The sequence below is a fragment of the Citrus clementina genome, unplaced genomic scaffold (assembly GCF_000493195.1).
Source record: "Citrus clementina cultivar Clemenules unplaced genomic scaffold, Citrus_clementina_v1.0 scaffold_7, whole genome shotgun sequence".
Classification (NCBI taxonomy): domain Eukaryota; kingdom Viridiplantae; phylum Streptophyta; class Magnoliopsida; order Sapindales; family Rutaceae; genus Citrus; species Citrus x clementina.
In genome coordinates, this window is record NW_006262075.1 from 14,384,083 (window position 1) to 14,405,016 (window position 20,934).

General features: G+C 31.2%; 1 protein-coding gene and 1 long non-coding RNA gene across 3 annotated transcripts; one reads left to right on the forward strand and one right to left on the reverse strand.

The window, feature by feature from the left end:
* Positions 1–679: 679 nt before the first annotated feature.
* On the reverse strand, positions 680–4,245 carry LOC18037251 (probable disease resistance protein At5g43730). Of its 2 annotated transcripts, none has more exons than XM_024180865.1 (2): positions 4,185–4,245; positions 680–3,791 (listed from the first exon to the last, which is right to left on the reverse strand). In XM_024180865.1, the coding sequence occupies exon 2, from the start codon at positions 3,786–3,788 to the stop codon at positions 966–968; it is 2,823 nt and encodes a 940-aa protein (XP_024036633.1). In that variant the 5' UTR covers positions 3,789–3,791; positions 4,185–4,245; the 3' UTR covers positions 680–965. The 2 variants fall into 2 exon arrangements, with proteins under 2 accessions (XP_024036633.1, XP_006427604.1); XM_006427541.2 differs by having other exon boundaries at positions 680–3,797.
* A 12,029-nt stretch (positions 4,246–16,274) lies between these two features.
* Positions 16,275–19,335, forward strand: LOC18037638. The gene is made up of 4 exons (XR_002904548.1): positions 16,275–16,525; positions 17,045–17,213; positions 18,577–18,655; positions 19,119–19,335. It is a non-coding gene; the product is annotated as an uncharacterized LOC18037638 (long non-coding RNA).
* Positions 19,336–20,934: the final 1,599 nt, after the last annotated feature.

Sequence of the window (20,934 nt, forward strand, 5' to 3'; positions counted from 1 at the left end):
AAAGTATTATTTTAAAATTTTCTAATGTTTCTCCTAATTTGCTCTGTTATAATTGTCATGTTGATACAAAATCAGGATAATCAAACAAACAAACATTAGTTAGCCCTAGTTATCAATAGAAGAAACGATATTAAATAAAATTGTCATTTTCAACAAAAGATAATAATATATATATGATAAAAAAGAATAATTATATCACTCTAACTGATATTTACGGGGAAAAAAATCTCACAGGATACATATTGCGGTGAAACCTTTGTTATTTGTGTGTGAATATTTGGCGGCAACTATTAAGGCGAAAGCAAATCCAATATTAAGACAAATAAATAATTATTTAAAGGTAACATTTACAAATTCACGAGTTTTTTTTATTTTTTATCAAAGGATGTGTGTTAATTACAAATGAGAAGAACTTGGAGAAACAATATATTTAAATACAAATCAACTTTAATAAATCTCTTTGACGCAATGCATTATTTAATTATTTAATTTTTTTTCATCTACTTTGGTGCTCAAATCAATTGAGAGATTCATTCAGGAACCAACTTTTGGCCATGGCTACTGGACCGAAACTGTTACAGAGCATGATCAGAGTTGTGAGGATGAGCACACTTGATTATCTTCTAGCTGACGTGTAACAGTTAGTTAGCTGAGTCAGCATTATTGTTAACAAACTCATTAAGCGTGTATAGGCGTTATAACAAACTCTAGTCAACTTCTTTACAATGTATAAATACCGAGCTTAAAACATTTTTTGTATAATACAGTTTTAATTCTAATAAATTCCAGATTGATTCTTCTTCATATCTTTTCTTCATTTTCTCGTTGATTTTCTTACTTACCAAACACACATTTACATAATCTTCCAGAAACCATGCAGCAAAATTGACATGGAAGGAATTTAATAGAGAAAGAGATATGGGCATTGAAAGTTACCTGAGATGAGTTGCTGCATTATTTATATTCTAGAACCCCACAAACTTACAGTAAGGATTGAGGACATCTTTAGCATTGGCTTGATCCCACTCCAATGATTCCCATAATTCTTTCTTTATCTCAATAACTTTAAGCGCAGCGGGTGGAGATGGTTGCCCATTATCAAGCAGAGGAAGCGAAAGAGAAAGCCGCTTCAATTTGGGACAGCCATATACTTCAATTTCTTGGAGAGAATTACAAACCAATACCCCATTATTGCTGCAGACGCTCTTAAACTCTGGCAACTTAGAAAAACGCAACTTCTTCAATCTAGGAAGTGTAACAGTATTAATGATGGTATTTGTTGCTAATTCTTTCTCAGTTTCTTCATCATCGACCGCTACTATCTCCTCGATTGAATCGCAGCCTTCGACTTTGAGAACTTCCAAGTTTTGGAGGGCAGGCAATAACCGAAGTGAGAACAAATTCTTTAAATTACCACAATAGATAAACCGAATAACTTTAAGATCATGTGAAAACTTGCCAATGTTAACTAATCCTTGTTCCCTTGGTAAAACATCATTTAAGCTTGCAACGTCGTGGACCCTATTCATTTGTAAAAATTGAACATCTTCTGGGAGCACAATGGGTTCTTCTCTTTCACAGATTTTGCAAGCGAACAAGCATACTGATTTATGCTTGTATAATTTTTCGAGATGAGTATAATTTTTCGGGATGAGATGAGTCAGAAATCGCCTCTTGCCAGATGCCGACAGCCAAAGACAATAATCTTTCGATCCTCGACCATCCGCAGATTTAACATATATGTTGAAATCTTTGAGTTTAAAAAAATGGCCTTCAAAAGAGTCCAATCTATCGCTCAGACTAGCTGCCTCTTCCACTGTTTCTCGTAAAGCTTCATTCCCAAAAGATAATTTCAATTTGTAGAGATTACGTAGTCTAGGTAATATACCAGCCGGGAACTTCTTCAGCAGCGGCAAATAGAGATAAAGATGACTAAGGTTTTCCAACATTTCCATACCTTCTGGGACTTCTTCTATCACTGTTGCTTCGAGGTCCAAGTACTGGAGAGCCAACAGCTTTGCCAAAGAAGGAACTCGCTTTAATCTTCCACACATTCCAAGCAACAATGATCTGAGATTCGTCAAGTCAGAGACGGAACTTGGCAAGACTTCAATGTTGGTGCGAGAAAGATTCAGAACCTTCAAACCATGCATGTGCACAAAGAAGCATTCAGGAATCCTCTGTAAAAGTCCATTGCGTTGTAGCAACAAAGTTGAAAGAATTTCACAATGTGGGGACATATTTGAAGGGATTTCCTCGATGTTATTCCTCATCAGCGAAACTCTCTCGAGATTCTCTTCCCATTCTTGTTCACCTGGAAATTTTAGCAAACGTAGGCCAGCTTTCACCATGAATAAAGGACTCTCGCTTGTAATGCGTAACGCCATGTCTCTTATAAGATCATGCATCTTCACACAACTACCATCTTCAGCGCTTTCCAATAAGCAGCAATTTACAAGCCTGTTCAATATAGTATGCCCTCTATCATATTTTGCTTGCACATCCTTCACTTCTTCGATAAACCCTTCTGCAATCCAGTAATCTATCAGCTCATCCTTTGGTATGGCAAAGTCTTCAGGATACAGTGCACAATACAAGAAGCACTGTTGGAGCTTTTCATCTTTCAAGCGATGGTAACTGAATTCTAGTCGCCCGAGTACATCAGCATTTACGCCATTCCGACTTCTTACAAGTCCACGCAATTCATTGAGCGCATTTCTCCATTCGTGAATTTCTTCTTCGCCGCTCATGGAAGCAGCTACAGTTACAATTGCCAGCGGTAAACGACCACATTCCTCAACAACTTCGTTTATGATTTCTTTATTCAAAGCTGGAACTTGCAAAATGCTGTTGCCAACTCCGTCTATGAACAAATTAAATGCCTCCTGTTTAGAAAGCAATTCAACTGCGACTTGTTTACACTTCATAGACCGACAGACCCTATGTGAACGTGTAGTTATCACCAATTTGGATCCGTTCTCTTCACTAGGCTCAGGGATCCCTACTTCCTCGAGAGGAAATGCTTCCCACATATCATCTAGTATCAACACAAACTTCTCTTTAGCTTTCAACATTCCTAGCAACCTCCCTGCACGTCTTACTTTATCTTCATTTTCTGAAAGACTTTGTTTCAATGCAGTTGCAATATCAGTTTGCAGTTTAAAAAGATCAAGTGGTTGAGACACAGTGACCCAAATCACATCATTGAACTTATTGGGCTTTTCCTGGAGTTTGTTGTTGATATGACTCATAATAGTGGTTTTACCAATACCACCCATACCCCAAACTCCTATCTTTGACACCTTATCACCCATGAGATCCTCCCAAATTTCCTCCACAATCTTCCCTGTCCTTTCCCCCACTAAATTGCTTGTTGTTGACAACGTCATTCCGCTGGTTGAAGGGGCATCACTCACATAACTAGTAAAAGCACAACCCTTTTGAATATACTCTTTCACTTCTTCAATCTTCTTCTCAACATCTTTTCCCAGACACGCACGTGAGAAGCAGTTTCCTTTCTCCACCTCCTGTTTAAAACTCTCTGCTTTCGTATTGATCCTTTGTACGTTTTTCAGCCAATCACTGACTTCATTACTTGGTTTTTTTCCTTGCTCACGCTCCGCCCTCGACAGTGTCGCTTCTATATCTTTTTTCTTGTTTTCTAACTCCCGTAATACTCTGTCAAGTTCTTCCATATTTTCATCGAGCTTTCTGTAATAATCAAAATATTCGCATATGGGAGAACATACACACTTGAATAGATCACTGATTGGTCCGATAAGATCCATTGGCTGGTCCTAGAAGAGAATTAATCAGTATAGCATTAGCATAAGGTTTCTGCCAAATGCAATATTTGTTCAAAATTGCATCAAATTTTTACATTAAATATTATAACTACTAATAATAAAGATAAATAATTTCATCTGACTTATTTATTAACTTGAAAAAAGTTTTACTTATGTGGAACAAATATGCTTACATAAGATTTACAAAATATGCTGAGCCAAATCCTTGAAAGACATGATCTGAACACATATTTTGAGTTACGGATCCCCAGGCAATCCAATAAGAATTTGGTAATAATTAATAATATGTTTCTCAGTTTGACATGACCAAAGAACTAACAGCATATCAGATAAAATAAATCAATGGTGCAATATAATCTAAAAGAAAATATAGCTTACCTGAATAAACCGGCTTGCTGTAGCTTCTTCAAATGTTTGTGATTTTTGTTATAATCCAAAACAATATACTTATAACTAAATTGTAAATAAAAAAGAATGTAAGGGATTCAATCAAAAAAAGATAAAAGAGCGGTACGGGGGTATTGTAGCTGCGTCCCTGTTAACTTTCTACTTAAATTATGTTAGTTAATTTTTTTTTCATAATTTATAATTTTTTATTAAATTAATTTAATCATTGAGGGTATATAAATCATTTGGCTTAATTATTATTTTTAAAATTTTTAGATTTTATAATCTACATCAAGACTAGAAGTAAAATAAAAAATTAACATGTTATAACTATAGAAGCATTTAAACTTAATTTCAAATATAAGAGAGATTTCGCTTAATTTTTTCTAAACAATAAGAGCAGTCATTTTTCATTTTTTTTTCCTTTTTAACGAGTGTCTTTAAGATAAGCGATGAAAGTTTGAAAAAAAAAAATCAGTCAACGAACAGCTACTTGTCTTCAATAATTCATAAGATGAAAGGGATGGTTATTGTCTTAGCTGGCCTGGCCACCACGCGTTGTTTTTAGTCAAAAAGTCTTTCGCAAGATGACTTTTTCTCTAATTGGCTAATGCAATTAAATTTCCAAATAAATGCAATGACGATATTTTCATTTCAGGTGCGACGTCGGTTCGATACATCCGATTTGATCGTAAGGGAAAAATACAAATTTAGAGGTTATGATTTTTTAACACGTTAGAGGTTATGATTTAGAGGTTCGATACATCCGATTTAATACATTAGAGGTTATGATTTTTTTATCTATTAATATAGTGAAATCTGCCTTTTTCTCTATTAGTTACATCCTTATTTTGTTCCTCACTTTATCACTAAAAAATAAAAAATACAAATTTAAACACAATAATAAAAAAAATAGTTTCTAATGTATTGAAATCTATATATTTTTATATACCTTAAAGAAAAAGCACGCGCGCGCACACACACACACACATTTATATATATATAACAACAAACACATACAAAAATTAGGATCCCTTATCTTACAATAAATGTAAGATACACTTCTCACATGAATAATGTAGGGACTCCACATATACATTATTCATATGAGGAGAATGTATCGTATATTAATTGTAAGATAGGAATTGCCCAAAAATTAATGCTATGTTATACGCTATACATGGCCCCAGTTTCAAATTAAAACATTGACATTAGTTGCGTTTTCACATTTGATAAGGACATGCAATAAATAACTTGTCTTCAATAATTAAGAAGATGAAAGGGAATCCAAACGCACAATGAATGACATGTATCACTCTTAGGCCATGTTTGGTTTGAAGAGAGGGGAGAAGAGGAAAAAAATGAAATGGAGAGGAAGGGAGAAGAAAGGAGTGGAGGAGAGTAGTGAAATTAAATTTCATTGTTTGGTTTGATATAAAATATGATAAGGAAATAAATTACAATTTTTTTTAGATAAATTGATCATTTATCTTAAATATTAAACTATTTATATTACTAATGAAATGTAATTTTTTATATATAATGGTTGTTCGGCGGAGTTCCGGCAACTTTCCGACAACATCCGGCAACTTTCAAATTCTACATTATGATAGATATTAAATTCTTATATATTTTGTCTAATCAAACAATGAAAATAAAAATAAAATTTAAATTATTTTCCTCTTCTCCATTCTATACTCCCAACCAAACACCACATTGGGCCTTAACTGGCCTCCTACATCACCAGTAAGGCTAATAGTCTTCTTCGAATGACGACTTTTCTCTAACTGACACCTACAGTTAAATTTCCAAGTGGCCACTTGTCCACTACTCACGATGTCATATTTTAAGCTGAAGCTTCTTCGATTGCAAAATTGCGGACAACACAACCGAAGATGAAATGATACCTCGATATGTGTTTAGACTTTAAATTTTTCCGGACGGGGCTTCACCGATGTTATTCCTTGAAATTGCAATCAGACTACGCTCACAGTTACACCCTTGCAAATAGAAAATTAAGTGGGGAAAATTTTTGTGGGTCCCAAAGAAATTAGAAAGGGAAAACTGAAATTTATTCGTGTTTAATTACTAATTTTTCACTACTAAATTGCAGATCCTCAGTCTCATTAGTTTTTCACAATCGTCAAGCAAGCTCTCATCAGGTGCAATAAACTCTTCATTAACACTTTTTTTATGGGCTCAAGTTCATACCTAGACAAATACATCTGGAAGTTTATATTTGTAAGTAAAATGGCATCAATATGCTATGGAAAAAAAAATTAGAAGAATTAATATGGTCATTAATACAAATGACAATATGACATTAATATTCTCTGGAAAGATTTATATGGTCATTAATCCCAACTCTCTCTACACGTGACATTAACATTTCATTTTGACATTTTCTTTCTACACATACAAATCCCAACTCTCTTTTCCTGTTAGATTCCAATAAAATAGATAATCAATTGTTGATAGTATCCATCTCAAGCTTAACTAAACTTCAAGGACCAATTCTGTCATAGAACAATCATTAAAAAAATAAATCTAATTGGGTTAAAATAATTATAAATAAATTATTTTAAAGAATAAAAAAGAATTAAATTTATTTATATGAAGTACAATTTAAAATTTTTTTATTTTTTATTGTGTAGTTATTAATTTAATTGTAGATTAAATTCATTTTTATATTTGAATTATATTTTATAACAAATATTGAAAGTTCAACACCAAAGGGAGAAATATACCTATATGTATGTTAAAAAAAAATATAGTTAGTTATTTATTGAGGTCGAAAAGTATAAATTATTCTATCATGATTTCATTTCTATACAAAATTAAAATTTTCCTCTTACTTTTCTATTCATTTTCAAAATATTTTTTAGTGATATAAAACACACTCCTTCATCGAGGGGCGAGCACCTCTTCATCTTATTTTTTAAGTCGAGATTTTAAGTTTTCTCGTGTGCATTGTGGATGTTAATTTAGATATTCATAATAAGATATAAATTATATATTTTTAAGATTGGGGATTCAAGTCTTCTCTTGTGGTATCATCATACATAATCAGAAATAAATTGGACAATAGCACAAAAATGCAAAAAGTATTTCTTTTGTTGGGAGGATAATAAAGACTTCTATTGGGCTTTGGACTAATAAGAAACGACCTTATCATGCTATGTCCAGCCAGAAAGGCCCATTTTTTATTGTGACATTATACGCTGGGTCGAGACGTACTTGCAAGAATACACCTAGAGTGATCTGAAGTTACAAAATCTCCTCAATCGGACAATGAGAAACACTTTAAAAAATTAACACTCACAGTCGCACACGCCTTCCTTGAGAATGGGAATGCCAAAAGCGTACTTTTCGTTATAGAGCACTTCCTTAAATTAAAAAAAAAAAGTTTCAAGATAAACACTCACAGTCGCTGACGGCAGTGCCGTCACCCTTTAATCAAATAATCAAAGCATGTAAACAGAAGCAAGTTCTACCGTTTAAAAGTAATTAGTTGCTGTTTAATTTCCGCTGCTTGGAAACAGAATTGTATTTGACTTTTGACTTGGCTAATTGGCTTTTACTCTCTATCCTGGATGCTATGGAAATGGTGACACGGCTGGTAATGTTGTATTGGATTTCACTATTTAACTTACAATAGAAGGACCGTTACAATTACCATTTGCAAATGCAAATTTTGATTTCTATGTAAAATGTAACCAATTTTTATGAATAGGTACACAAAAATTTTGTAATTTTTTTCATTGTGTCTCTAATACGAGAAAAAAAAAGGAAAATAAAAATGAAAATACAATATGTTTTAAACCGAATATGGTAAGTTAACACTTACAGTGACAACTACAAGGAAGACAAATTCAAAATTGAAGAAATCAATATAAAAGATCTTTTTCTTAATTGAATATGAAAGAGAGCTTAAACAGTCATAAACAATACAAATCAGTTTTGTGAAGGTAACTTTTGTAAATTTATCAAGCTTTTAAGGAATGAATTACACACATGGGAAATTTTTTTTGAAAGGTCGAGATAAAAGCATTGCATTAGTAAAAGTACGATACTACTAGCCGCATCTTAAAAGATAACTAAAGGCCATGTATAGAATATAGGTTTACACACTCCTCCCAATTCCTAAGGCTCTTTGGGAAGATTTGTCTCCGAATTTCATCTTGGGAATTCCACAAATTCAACAAGGAACAAATTCTATCTTCGTGATTGTTGATTGATTTCTAAAATGGTATATTTCATTCCATGCAAGAAGACTTTAGACGCAAGAAATATTGCCCAACTATTATTTTGAGAGGTTGTTCAATTAGATGGGTTATCTAAGACTATTGTCTAAATTCCTAAGCTACTTTTGTAGGACCTTATAGAGGAGACTAGATACTTCCTTATAGTATAGTAGTATTTGTTACCTACAGATAGATGGGCAAACTGAAGTTATTAATCACACATTAAATAATATTTTACGAACCTTGATTCAAGAAAATCTCTGCCAATGGGACTAAGTTTTACCTCGAGCCCAGTTCACATATAATAATGTGCCCAATCAATCAAATGGGAAGCTACCTTTTGAGATTGTCTACATTAGACCTCCTTTACATACCTTAGATTTTGTTCCTTTGCCTAAACTACCTGGAATAAGCATCATTGCTAATCATATGGTAGACAAAGTAATCAATGTTCATGAGGAAGTCAAGAATAAATTAGAAGAATCCACAACTAAGTACAAGGCAGATGCAGATAAGCATAGGCGCTTCAAATCCTTTGCTGTAGTAGATCAAGTAATGATTAATCTACAAAAGGACAAATTTTCTTTTGGGGAATACAACAAGCTCAAGCGAAAGAAGATTGGACCATTTCTCATCCTTCAGAAAATCAATGACAATGCTTGAGTCGTGGACCTACGGGTGAACTACAATATTTCCAAAACTTTCAACATTCAAGACTTGTTCGAGTATCATGGTCGTTCACCATTGCCATATGATTGAATCAACTCGAGGACGTGTTCTTCTAAGGAGAAGAGACTGATGTAGGACCACCCTATTCATAGTAGGAGTATAAATTTAATTTCTACTTTCCCCTAATTTGATTAGGATTTATTTTCTTATTTAAGTAATATTTCTTTTCTTATAAGGAGCCATAATTTTATTAGGAATAAGATAGTCCAATTTAGTATAAAATGGCTTGTTATCCTTGTTTCTTGACATGATCTCTTTTCATTAATAATATTCAGTATTTCTTAATTGAAATATTTTCTTCTTTGTGAGAACTCTCCTTCTTGAGCTTTCAAGGACGTATACAAGAAGAAATCGAGTATTCCTTCAGCACGGCATCACTTTGCCACAATGTATAATACATAATTTTCAACTTCTACTTTGGTGCTCAATTGAGAGATTTATTCTGGAGCCAACTTTGGGCCTTTGGCAATCGGCTTTGTTACTTATCTTGCAAACATATGGTAGAACAAGCTGCAAAATATTACTAAATCGTCATCCAAATATAAATAGATATCTTCAGCCTAAGTAGAGAAGAACAAGGTTGTTCAGGTGTTATTTTTTGTCTTAACAACTTGAGAACAACAAAATTAGCAAACTAGTCAAAGGACACTAAAATTGGTTGATTATAAGCAAAATTTATCATTCTTCCATTTAGTTGGGTTTATGTAGAATAGTTGATGAACAGTAGAATTCGCTGATATGTTGAAAACGGCCCCAACAACAGCATCATGTTTTTTCTCTCAACCTTTTTATATAATTTCAAATTATTCTTTAGAATATGAAAACCAATACTTCATCAAATTGCAGATACATCCTTGCCTTAAAAATAAACTAGACATATAATGTATATTCAAAAGTACAGTCTTTTTATAGTGCAGGTGCCCTCATTTTCTTCATGCGGATATGCTGTTAAGGCATATAATTTAATATAGTTAATTTTTATACTATTAAACTATACAACTTTATAATGTGTTGAAAATAAACTCTATTAAGTCACATTGCTTAACAATGTGTCCGCAATAAAAAATTAAGGGCACCTGCACTTGAGAATAAATTCACATTATTTTGTAAAATTACAAATTAATAATAAGTTTGAACTATTAATTAATTAAATATTTCTTATAATTTTTTCCAGTCTTTTAACAATTTTTAACTAGTTAAGGTTGTTTTAAGATAAATTTAATTTCATTATTTTGCCCTTATAAAATAACCAATTACCTTAAGAATATATATTGTTGAAACTAATTGTTTAGGCATTTAGTTTTATGTTTTATATAAAATTTAATTAAAAATAATACTCCACATGTCCTAATTATATCTTGTTGTTTTGTAGAATATTAATAACCACACTAGTAAAGTATTACTATACATCATTAACATATAAAAAAAATTCATATAAAAAATTATTAGCGTTGAATTAAATTTTTAAATATTTTGGTACTTTTACCTTATCGGGTTAAAGTAATTATATTAATTTATGTCAAAGTAACCTTATTGACGGAATATAACCAAAAAAAAAAAAACCATAGTCCCATTTAAAAAAATGAATATAGATTTAATTGACTAACTTTCTAAATTTCTTCTTAATTTGAATTTTAAAAAATAATTTACATTTGTTGTAATAATTTTCTGCAAATAGGGTGGATTTATAAAATTTGTGTGATGGAAATATCACCATTCAAATATATATAAAAAAAAGGGTAATTTTTAAAAACCTCTCCTGAAGTTTGGGCTTGTTGCAAGTAAATGACGAGAATTTGTTTATTTGTAAAAAACCCCCTACCGTCAGTTAACTTTAACATTGACCGTTAGTTGACTATGCAAAGACAATATTACCCTTAACAACAGTTTATAGACGGAAATAACTAAAAAAAAAATTAAAATTGTTGGCGCGAAAAGCACAAACCCTATTTTTTGACAATTTTATCATTGTCAATTCCAAAGATTTACAATATCATAGGTAAAGATTATAACTATTTCATTTTCAAGTTTTTAATTTTATCTTTTTTGTAGGAACTTTAAGAAAATATCTATAATTTAAAGAGGATTTTTCAATTTTTTAATTTTATCTTTCTTGTAGGAACTTTAAGAAAATATCAATAATTTAAAGAGGGTAAAATAGCCAACAATTTTAATTTTTTTTTTAGTTATTTCCGTCTCCAAACTGTTGTTAAGGGTAATATTGTCTTTGCACAGTCAACTAACGGTCAATGTTAAAATTAACTGACGGTAGGGGGTTTTTTACAAATAAGTAAATTCTCGCCATCTACTTGCATCAAGCCCAAACCTCAGGGGAGGTTTTTAAAAATTACCCAAAAAAAAAATTTATTTTGTTGGGAGAGTAACAATGTCCTCCCTTTGGGTTTGGAGGAATATTAACAAACCAAGTTATTGCGTACATACACAATGAAAGACCCATTATTTATTGTGTAATATATGTTGCTTCTAAACGTGGTTCCTGTATACTCATACAACGCGCTGAAATTACCAAAGTATCCTCATTAAAGACTTACGCCTTTTTTTTTTTTTAGTCATTACAATATCTCTGGGTTAAAATGTGTCCTTTTCCTATTGAGTAGTAAGTTCTCAAAGAAAAATAAAATTAAAAAAATATAATTACGTCTCATCCTTCAAACAAATAATAAAATAGATAGACAAGTTTATCCTTTTTAAATTATCAGTTGCTCTTATAATATTTTCCACCGCTTCAGAACAAAAATGATGACGTGGCTTGCAGTGCAGTAACGGTTCTCTCCATTTATCTTGATGGCTCAAAAAGTCTTACTAACAAAGACAAAAACAATTACCATTATCAAATAAATTACATACCTGAAATGGGAAAAAAATGCTAAAATAATTTATACAAGTTGATAAGATAATGTCCAGTATTTTCATGTTTCTAATGTTTCTCCTATTTGCCCTGTTATAATTGTTTATGTTATCTAATAAAAATACAAGATAAAGATGATCAAATAGGCAACAATAGTTATCAGAAGAAATGTTATTAATTAAAAATGTTAATTTTTTTGGGAAAAAGAAAATTATATTTCTCTAGATCTAGTGATATTTAGATTAGAAAAATCTCTCCCAAAACATATGATGTGGTGAAACCTTTGATGTGTATGAATCAGCAACAACTATTAGGACAATAGAAGAAACCCAATATAAAAGAGAAAGCTAAACAACCATGAGCCATAAACAAGAGAAATCACTTTTATAAAATGTGTGTGGTGGGAATATGACCATTCAAATATAAAAGAATTTATTTTATTGGGAGATTAACAATGTCCTCCCTTTGGGTTTGGAGGAATATTAACAAGGGTGGTGTTATTTCCACCCCATAAATTTAATTAACCCACCCCAACTTTAAAAAATTATTTCAACAAATGCACATTATTTTTTAAATTTCAAATTAAGAAGAAATTTAGAAATTTAACCAATTAAATCCATATTCATTAATTATTATTTTTATGAGACTATGTTTTTTTTATTATATTTGATCAATAAGGTTGTTTTAATATAAATTAATATAATTATTCTAACCTTATAAGATAAAAGTACCAAAAAATCTAAAAATTTACTCTAACTTTAATAAATTTTTAGACAAAATTTTTTATATTTTAATGATGTAGAAGTAGTGCTTTTTTAGTATGATTATTAATATTCCACTAAACTAACGAGACGTAATTAGGACATCTGGAGTATTGAAAATTATTAAATTTGATATAAAGCATATTAGATTATAAAACATAAAACTAAATGTCTAAACAATTAGTTACAATAATATATATTTCTTAGGGTAATTTGATTATTTTATATTATAAGGGTAAACTAGTTAAATTAAATTTATCTTAAAGCAACCTTAAATTGTTAAATATTGTTGAAAGACAAAGTAAGAAAAAAAAGTATTAAAAGAATGATTTAATTAATTAATCATTCAAACTTATTATTAATTTATAATTCTATAAAATAATGTAAATTTATTGTAATTATTTTATAAAGGTGGGATGGGTTTATAAAAATAGTAGGGTGATTAACAAACAAGTTATTACGTATATACACAATAAAGGACCCATTATTTATTGTGTAATATATGTTGCTTCTAAACGTGGTTACTGCATACTCATACAACGAGCTGAAATTACCGAAGTATCCTCATTAAAGACTTTACCTCATGGTTTTTTTTTAAGTCATTACAATACCTATGATTAAAATGTGTCCTTTTCCCATTGAGTAGTCAGTTCTCAAAGAAAAATAAAATTAAAAAATATATAAAATTACGTCTCACCCTTCAAACAAATAATAAATAGATGAACAAGTTTATCCTTTTTAAATTATCAGGTGCCCTTATAATATTTTCCACCGCTAGAGAACAAAAATGATGACGTGGCTTGTAGTGCGGTAACGGTTCTCTCCATTTTAACTTGATGACTTAAAAAGTCGTACTAACAAAGACATAAACAATTACCATTATCAAATAAATTACACACCTGAAATGGGAAAAAAAATGCTAAAATAATTTATACAAATTGATAAAATAATGTCCAATATTTTCATGTTTCTAATGTTTCTCCTATTTGCTTTGTTATAATTGTCTATAAGAAGAAATGTTATTAATTAAAAATGTTAAATTTTTCCGGAAAAACAAAATTATATTTCTCTAGATTCTAGTGATATTTAGAATAGAAAAATCTCTAACAAAACATATGATGCGGTGAAACCTTTGATGTGTATGAATCAGCAACAATTATTAGGACAATAGAAGAAATCCAATATAAAAGAGAAAGCTAAACAGCCATGAGCCATAAACAAGAGCAATCACTTTTATCTAAAGATAATATTTGGAGATTTCTGAGGCTTTTAGCAAATAAATTAATTACACATGAAAAGAAATTGATAATCTGCATAAAAATCAACTTCAATAAGTCACGTTGACACAATTGATAAAATTGATAACATACATCTGCTTTGGTTCTCAATGGAAGGATTTATTCTTGAACAAGCTTTGGCAGTTGGAATGGCCACTTATATAATCCTGCAAAACAGAACGAGCTGCAAAACATTACTGGACCAAAACCATGCAGCAAAAACAATCAAATTGACATGGAAATTTAGTAGAGAAGGAGATATGGGCGTTGAAAATAACCAGAGATGAGTTGCTGCATTATATATTGGGTACCATATATTCTAGCTCTGCTCGAACTTACAGTAAGGATTTAGGACCAAAGCAGATGATTCCCACAATTCTTTCATTATCTTAATAACTTCAAGGGCAGGGGGTGGAGATGGTTGTCCATTATCAAGCAGAGGAAGCCTAAGAGAGAGCCGCTTCAATTTGGGGCAGGAGGGGGTTATCTGAATTTCTTGGAGAGAAATACAAATCAATACTGCATTATCACTGCAAACGCTGTTAAGTTCTGGCAAGAAACTAAGCCACAACTTCTTCAATCTTGGAAGTGTAATAGTGATTGCACTTGTTCCTAATTCTTTCTGAGTTTCTTCATCATTGACTTCTACTATCTCCTCAATTCTCTTACAGCTTCGGACTACGAGAAATTCCAAGTTTTGGAGGGCAGGCAATAGCTGAAGTGAGAACAACTTCTGTAAATTAGGACAATAGGAAAACCAAAGAGCTTTAAGATGTGAAAACCAGGCAGCGTTAACTAGTCTTTGTTCCTTTGACAAAACATCATTTAAGCTTGTAACATCTTCGATATCGCGCATAATTAGTCCTTTGAACATCTTTTGGGAGCAAAATGGTAACACCTTCTCTTCCACAGATTTTGCACCCATAGAAGCACACTGATTTATTTGCTTTGCTTGTGCGAATGAAGCTATAAAATCTAGTATTCGCGACAGAACCATTGTAAACTGTCGACACCTGAAAATGAAAATTTTTTTACCTTTGACCATCTGAAGATTTAACATATGTGTTGAAATCATCGAGTTTAGAAAAATAGCCAACGAAAGTATCCAATCTATCACTCGATCTGGCTGCCTATTGCACTGTTTCTCGTGAAGTTTCCGATCCCCAATTTAATTTTAAACTATAGAGATTGTAGTGTCCAAAAATTAAGTAAATAATTATTAGTATTAATTTGATTGCTGGTTTGAAAAAGTCATAAATTTAGGGAAAACTTTGCCCCCTTTTTTTTTGTAAATTCATATTAATAAGTTTATTACTAGTCAAGTTAGATGATAAATAGACATGTTCACCTTTACAATTCGGAGCGGGTCATTTCATCTAATTCATTTATCTTTATCCAGGATTGTAGTGTCTAAAAATTAAGTAAATAATTATTAGTATTAATTTGATTGCTTATTATGGTTATTGATTTATTTTCATATTTCATTGTTAAATTTTTTTATTATGTCATTCACTATAAGAAAAATGATAATAGAGATGACTGACACTTTATGATAGAAATCGCTATATCATAAGAGTATGATAGGGTTGTGATAAAATTATTATTTATCAAATGATTAATGATGTACTTGTGATATAATTTATGTTTATCGAGAATTTATGATAGTATAGTGATAAAAATATACTCTATCAAAAACTTTGTGATAGAATTTTAACATTGACCGAGTTTGACCAAATTTTAAATTAATTTTTTATTAAAAGAAAAATAAAATCAAAACGGGGCGTTTAGACTAAGACATAAAATTTTCTCATGTCACCGAACTCACTTAGGCTCCGTTTGGTACAGCTTATTAAACAGAGTTTATAACAATAGAGCTTATAGCAGTAGAGCTTATACCAATAGAGCTTTTGGACAAAAAGTCATTGGGTGTTTGGTTGTCAATAAAAAAAATACTTTTGAACCATTAAACTGTGTGATATTTTTTATATTATATATTTTTAGAAAAGTTATATAACCTCTATTTCCAAAAGTTCAAATTTTAGGCTTTTCCTAATAGAGGTAAATTAACTTATTTAAGTTAAAAAAACTCTACTAAAAAAATAACTAAACACCATAAAAATTTTTAAAAAATATTTATACGATTAAATAAGCACTTATAACTCTTAAATAAGCCATACCAAACAGTCTCTTAGTCACTTATTGCTCACCACAGAACGCATACCACTAATCAGCTAACACTGTGAAACAACACGCTTGCCAAACCCTAGAAATCAATCCCGCATCTTTGTCGCTGTTCAGATAGTGTTCTTGCTGTCGCTAGAACACTGACGACAACTACGACGACGATGCACGCGCAAAACTAGGCCACAAGTCTCACCAAGTTACGCTTCCATGTCACCACAACTCCACATCACTGTCGCTCAAAGCCAGGCCAAGCCGCCGCTGCTAGGAGGTAAATTTCCCGTTCATAGGACTTCCATTGCTTTTTCATAATAGAAGATCGAGTAAATTCGTTTTCGTATATGTTGATTTTTTTTTTTAGATTCTCAGAGAAATACGTGAGATTGTAAATAGATTTTAAATTGATTAAGTTGTTAGGTCTTCTAAATTTTGTCAATTTTTTTCCTTTTTCTGATTTTTGGGCTGGATTCATGGTTGTTTCTCAAATTATCTCTACTGACATGCTAAAGCTTAAGCTATTAAATGTTCATGTACATTCAAGTGCTTATGTCTATGCCGAATGCATCGTGAACGTATGAACTTTGCATTTTGATGATATTATTCAGCAGTTTGTTTCTTTTTTGGGGCTAATATTGGTATTTTCTGGACTGAAAAAAATTAGACGGAATAATAGTTTCTAACGAAGCCCACTAGGTGTTTGATGGAATGCATTAAAGAAAAAGAATTGCCTTAGTTTTTATTTTGTGGCATATTCTGTTGAATCTTTCATTTTAATTTTTAATTTTTGTAGGTTGGAACCTACATCTTTGATAAAGTGACTACATGAAAAGGTTTTTCATTAACACTTTCATTAGTGGATTGTAATTGTCATGTTATCTATGCAACATGTCCAAAGATTAACTTTGTTATTTGGCCCCAAAACTGCAAGGAATTAGAATACGGCAACCAACATTTGTAAGGTAATGTGATGTCTCTGTTTATACCTGGAGCTCATATTATAAGTAAGCTCGTTGATTTGTTTTATCTCTTATTATTCTTGTACTCTATATTCGATATATATAGTTATTGCAGGAACTTATTAACTTGGATTTGGCTTTGGATTTTTATATGGAATAAATTTTTATTTTTTACTCTTTGGCTTTCTGTTTTTAGTGGCTCTATGATTCTGTTAGTTTCTTCAATGTGGGACAGTGTTTGTTTAAGAAATGAGGTGTTGAATGGTGATGCTACTCTATTGATAATCAATGTGCATGCAATCCTAATTCCCAACTTTTTGTCCTCTTTATTTCTCTTCTTTACACACCTGTCTCCTTCTTTTATACATATGTTTAACACTCTTTTCTATTCAATGATACCCAAAAATAATTGATATTATCTAAGTATTTGAAATTTTATCTCAAGAATTGTAATTATACTAGAAATTAAAAATTGAGTAGCTTTTTTAAGCAAAGTTGTTGATAGTGTTTGTTTTAGCCAAAAGAATAATCAGTGCTTTGGAAGAAAGAGGAAAAACATTGTTTCTGTGGTTGATATTTTCTAGAGTATATTTACAAAAACTTGCTAATAGTAACGACTTTCGCTGGAGTTGTTTTTGGGTTCTTTGCAGGAGTATTACAAAGGTATTCACTGAAAAAGCATATAATAGACAATTAAGTTGTTGTAAAGAGGTATTCACTGAATAAGATACGAGACCCAGCATTCTGTCTTGTTCCTGCATCTCAGTTTTCAGACAATTGTAAACTATTTTCTGTAACTCCCTGGTCTTCATTGTGCCTTTGGGTAACTCTTTTCTAATTTGTGGCATTAAATATTCTGGGTTCACTTAATCATTTAAATTTAGTAGTTTATGAGTTATGTTAGGTGACATAGAAAACAAGTGTGGTTTCTTAAGCTATTTGGAATATTTTAATTGTTACTACTTCACTGTTATTGTAAAGATGTTTACCTTACTTCTTCATTGGGTGCATCATATTCATGACCCCTTATTCTCTTTTGAAACTGCAAAATGATTCAAGCTGCCAAAGTTTTTTAAGTATTTTGAGAATGAACTTGGAGCAACTGTGATCTTTGGATTATTTGCAATATATTGGGTCATTCTACGATTAATATTCTTCCCCTTTTGGGTCATCAAATGTACAAGGTTTGCCTGCATGATAAATGATTTGATGCCACCTTATTTGGTCATCTAGCAGTTTATTTGGCTTATTTGCTTTTTTGATTTGCATTTTCCTACTACGATCTTTAGTTCTACTTGAACTTATCAGAGATACTTTCATTTACTACTTGTTCAATACAATGTTGCCGATGCTCTTTGTGGTCCAGATATGCTGGTGGGTTCTCATATCCTCAATGATCTGGAGACAGCTGAAAAGTGGTCAACTTAGGGAAGATATAAGATCTGGTAAGCATTTTGATGCTTCCATTATCAGTTTGATTCATTTAGTGTCGTCAATTATTCCCAGTAGTCTTTCTCCCTCTGTGGAAATAAGCATTGTTTTTGCTTTGATAGTTTGCAGGAAACTTGATCCCATATAATAGTTTTGCTAGAACTTAATTAGTTATATTCACATGTGCCTAAGCCTCAGCCATATTTAAGTTCTTGTTTCAAAACCTAGATAAAATGAACTTATAATTGGATATTAATTGTAAATGAAACAAAAGGGTAAAGGAATTAATTAGTTATATTCACATATGCCTAAGTTTTGAAGGAAAGTTAGCTGCCTTTATGGGTACCCTTTTGGTTCCACATTTTATTGCCGCAAAGAATTAGTTTAAGTTACATGAGAAACTTGAAAGTTTTACTTTAATAGATAATTCTTTATAATGATACTATTGGCTATAGTCAATTGGTGTTGCACTTGCAGGTTGAGAGAAACTGCTGGACTTAGGAGTTTTGCTGGGTATTTGTTGAGAATAGGAATTTATCTAGTGGAATTTCACTGAAAATATGGGAGAAGTCTTGCACTACAAGATTTGACGGCTTCATAGCTTGTAAAATTTAAAGCATTTGCTCGAGTTAAATTTTTTTTATTACTTTGGATGGGTTAATTGTTGGATACAAGTGTTTTTGGATGGTGTTATTAATATAAAGTGTTTTTAGACTTGTTAGAATGTATAATTTAACTTTTGGTTTATATTGAATTTGTGATTAAATTCATATGTAGGAATGCATAAATTTAAATAAAATAATTTAGAATTTCTTTAAATATAAATTTAGATCCTGGGACAAAAAAAACCAGTCATAAATTATGTCGCAAATACAATAATTAATGATAAAAAATTTCAATTATTAATTCGATCACAAACAAAATAGTTTACCCTCTAAAATTAATTGAATAATAATATACGTGTAAAAGATAATTTTCCCGCCAAAATTTAAGATAAAATTTAATTTTCGAGCCAAAAACTAATTAAAATATTCAATTTTTAAGATGACTGACATATGACTTCGAAACATTATCGTATGTTAATGTAATGACACATTTTTTCTATTATAAAAGAGTGATAGATATATAGATAGATAAATTCACTGTCATTTACCCCCTTTATGATTTTTTTTCAGTCATTTATTGTCAATTTTCGTGTTGTGATTATTATTGTTATTGTTATTTATTATTACTACAAACATTTAGTATTAGTATTAATACTATATTGGCGCTTGTACTTATTTATAGTTGGGCCTAATTTTTGCAAAGCCCATTTTAGACATTTTCATCTAACCCATTAACTAATAGCAGGCATAAAGTAGAGATTGACGATAAAATAAGAGTTAACTTTTTCTTCTATCTTTGGTCGGCCATGAATGTTCAAGTTAGAGTATAAACTTAGAGTTATTATGTTTTATCTATGTGATTAAGGATTGGAAAGTTTTGATTCTTGAGCTTATTTTATGAGTTTTGGTCGGCCAAGATGCTAATTCATTGTATTTGAATTTTTGTGAATTAATGAGTAAAGGCATATCTAAAATTGGGCTCCTAATTCCTTGTATTTTAATTTTTTGTGAATTAACGAGTAAAAGTTCTCAATTTTAGATTCCAGATTTCAGGACATAATAGTCTTGGGAAAAAAAAGTTATTTGGAATAATTTTGATTGAATTTGGCTTTGAAACTTTTATGGCCTATATATTAATACGTTTATTTAAGCCCTACAAATTTCATGATTTTTGTATTAGTAATTTATTTTATAATAATCGAAGATTGAGGGCTGGTGATTTATATGTTTGCACTCCACATAAAACCTTTCCATTTATGAAGTATAGGAAATAGTTTGATGAGTATAATAGATTATTATTACCTTTTTATATGAATATAATATTCACGGGTAATATTCATAATAAACTGCTCTTAAAAGAGCCCACGGGTCGTAATGCAAACATAAACGTGATCATCAACAATTTTGCAAATCAAATCAATTCTAGTTCAAGATTGTCACTCCATGCCTTGTGCATTTGGATAGAATTGCCCTTTGGCAACAACGACAGTCCTTATAGAAAACACACACTGTTAGGTAAATAAGAGCACCAGCTCGGCCATGCCATCATCCCCACGCCGGGGTGGACCACCTCAGCCGAGTGGTGCGAGCAGAACACTGATAATGAGCCTTCTACAAATATGGGCCGACCAGAGACGAGTACCGGCCAGAGGAATATATCGACCAAAAACATATACCGAGTCGATACC

Excerpts from the sequence above, each read along its gene's own strand:
- LOC18037251 (XM_024180865.1), bottom strand. The coding sequence starts at position 3,788 with ATGGATCTTATCGGACCAATCAGTGATCTATTCAAGTGTGTATGTTCT.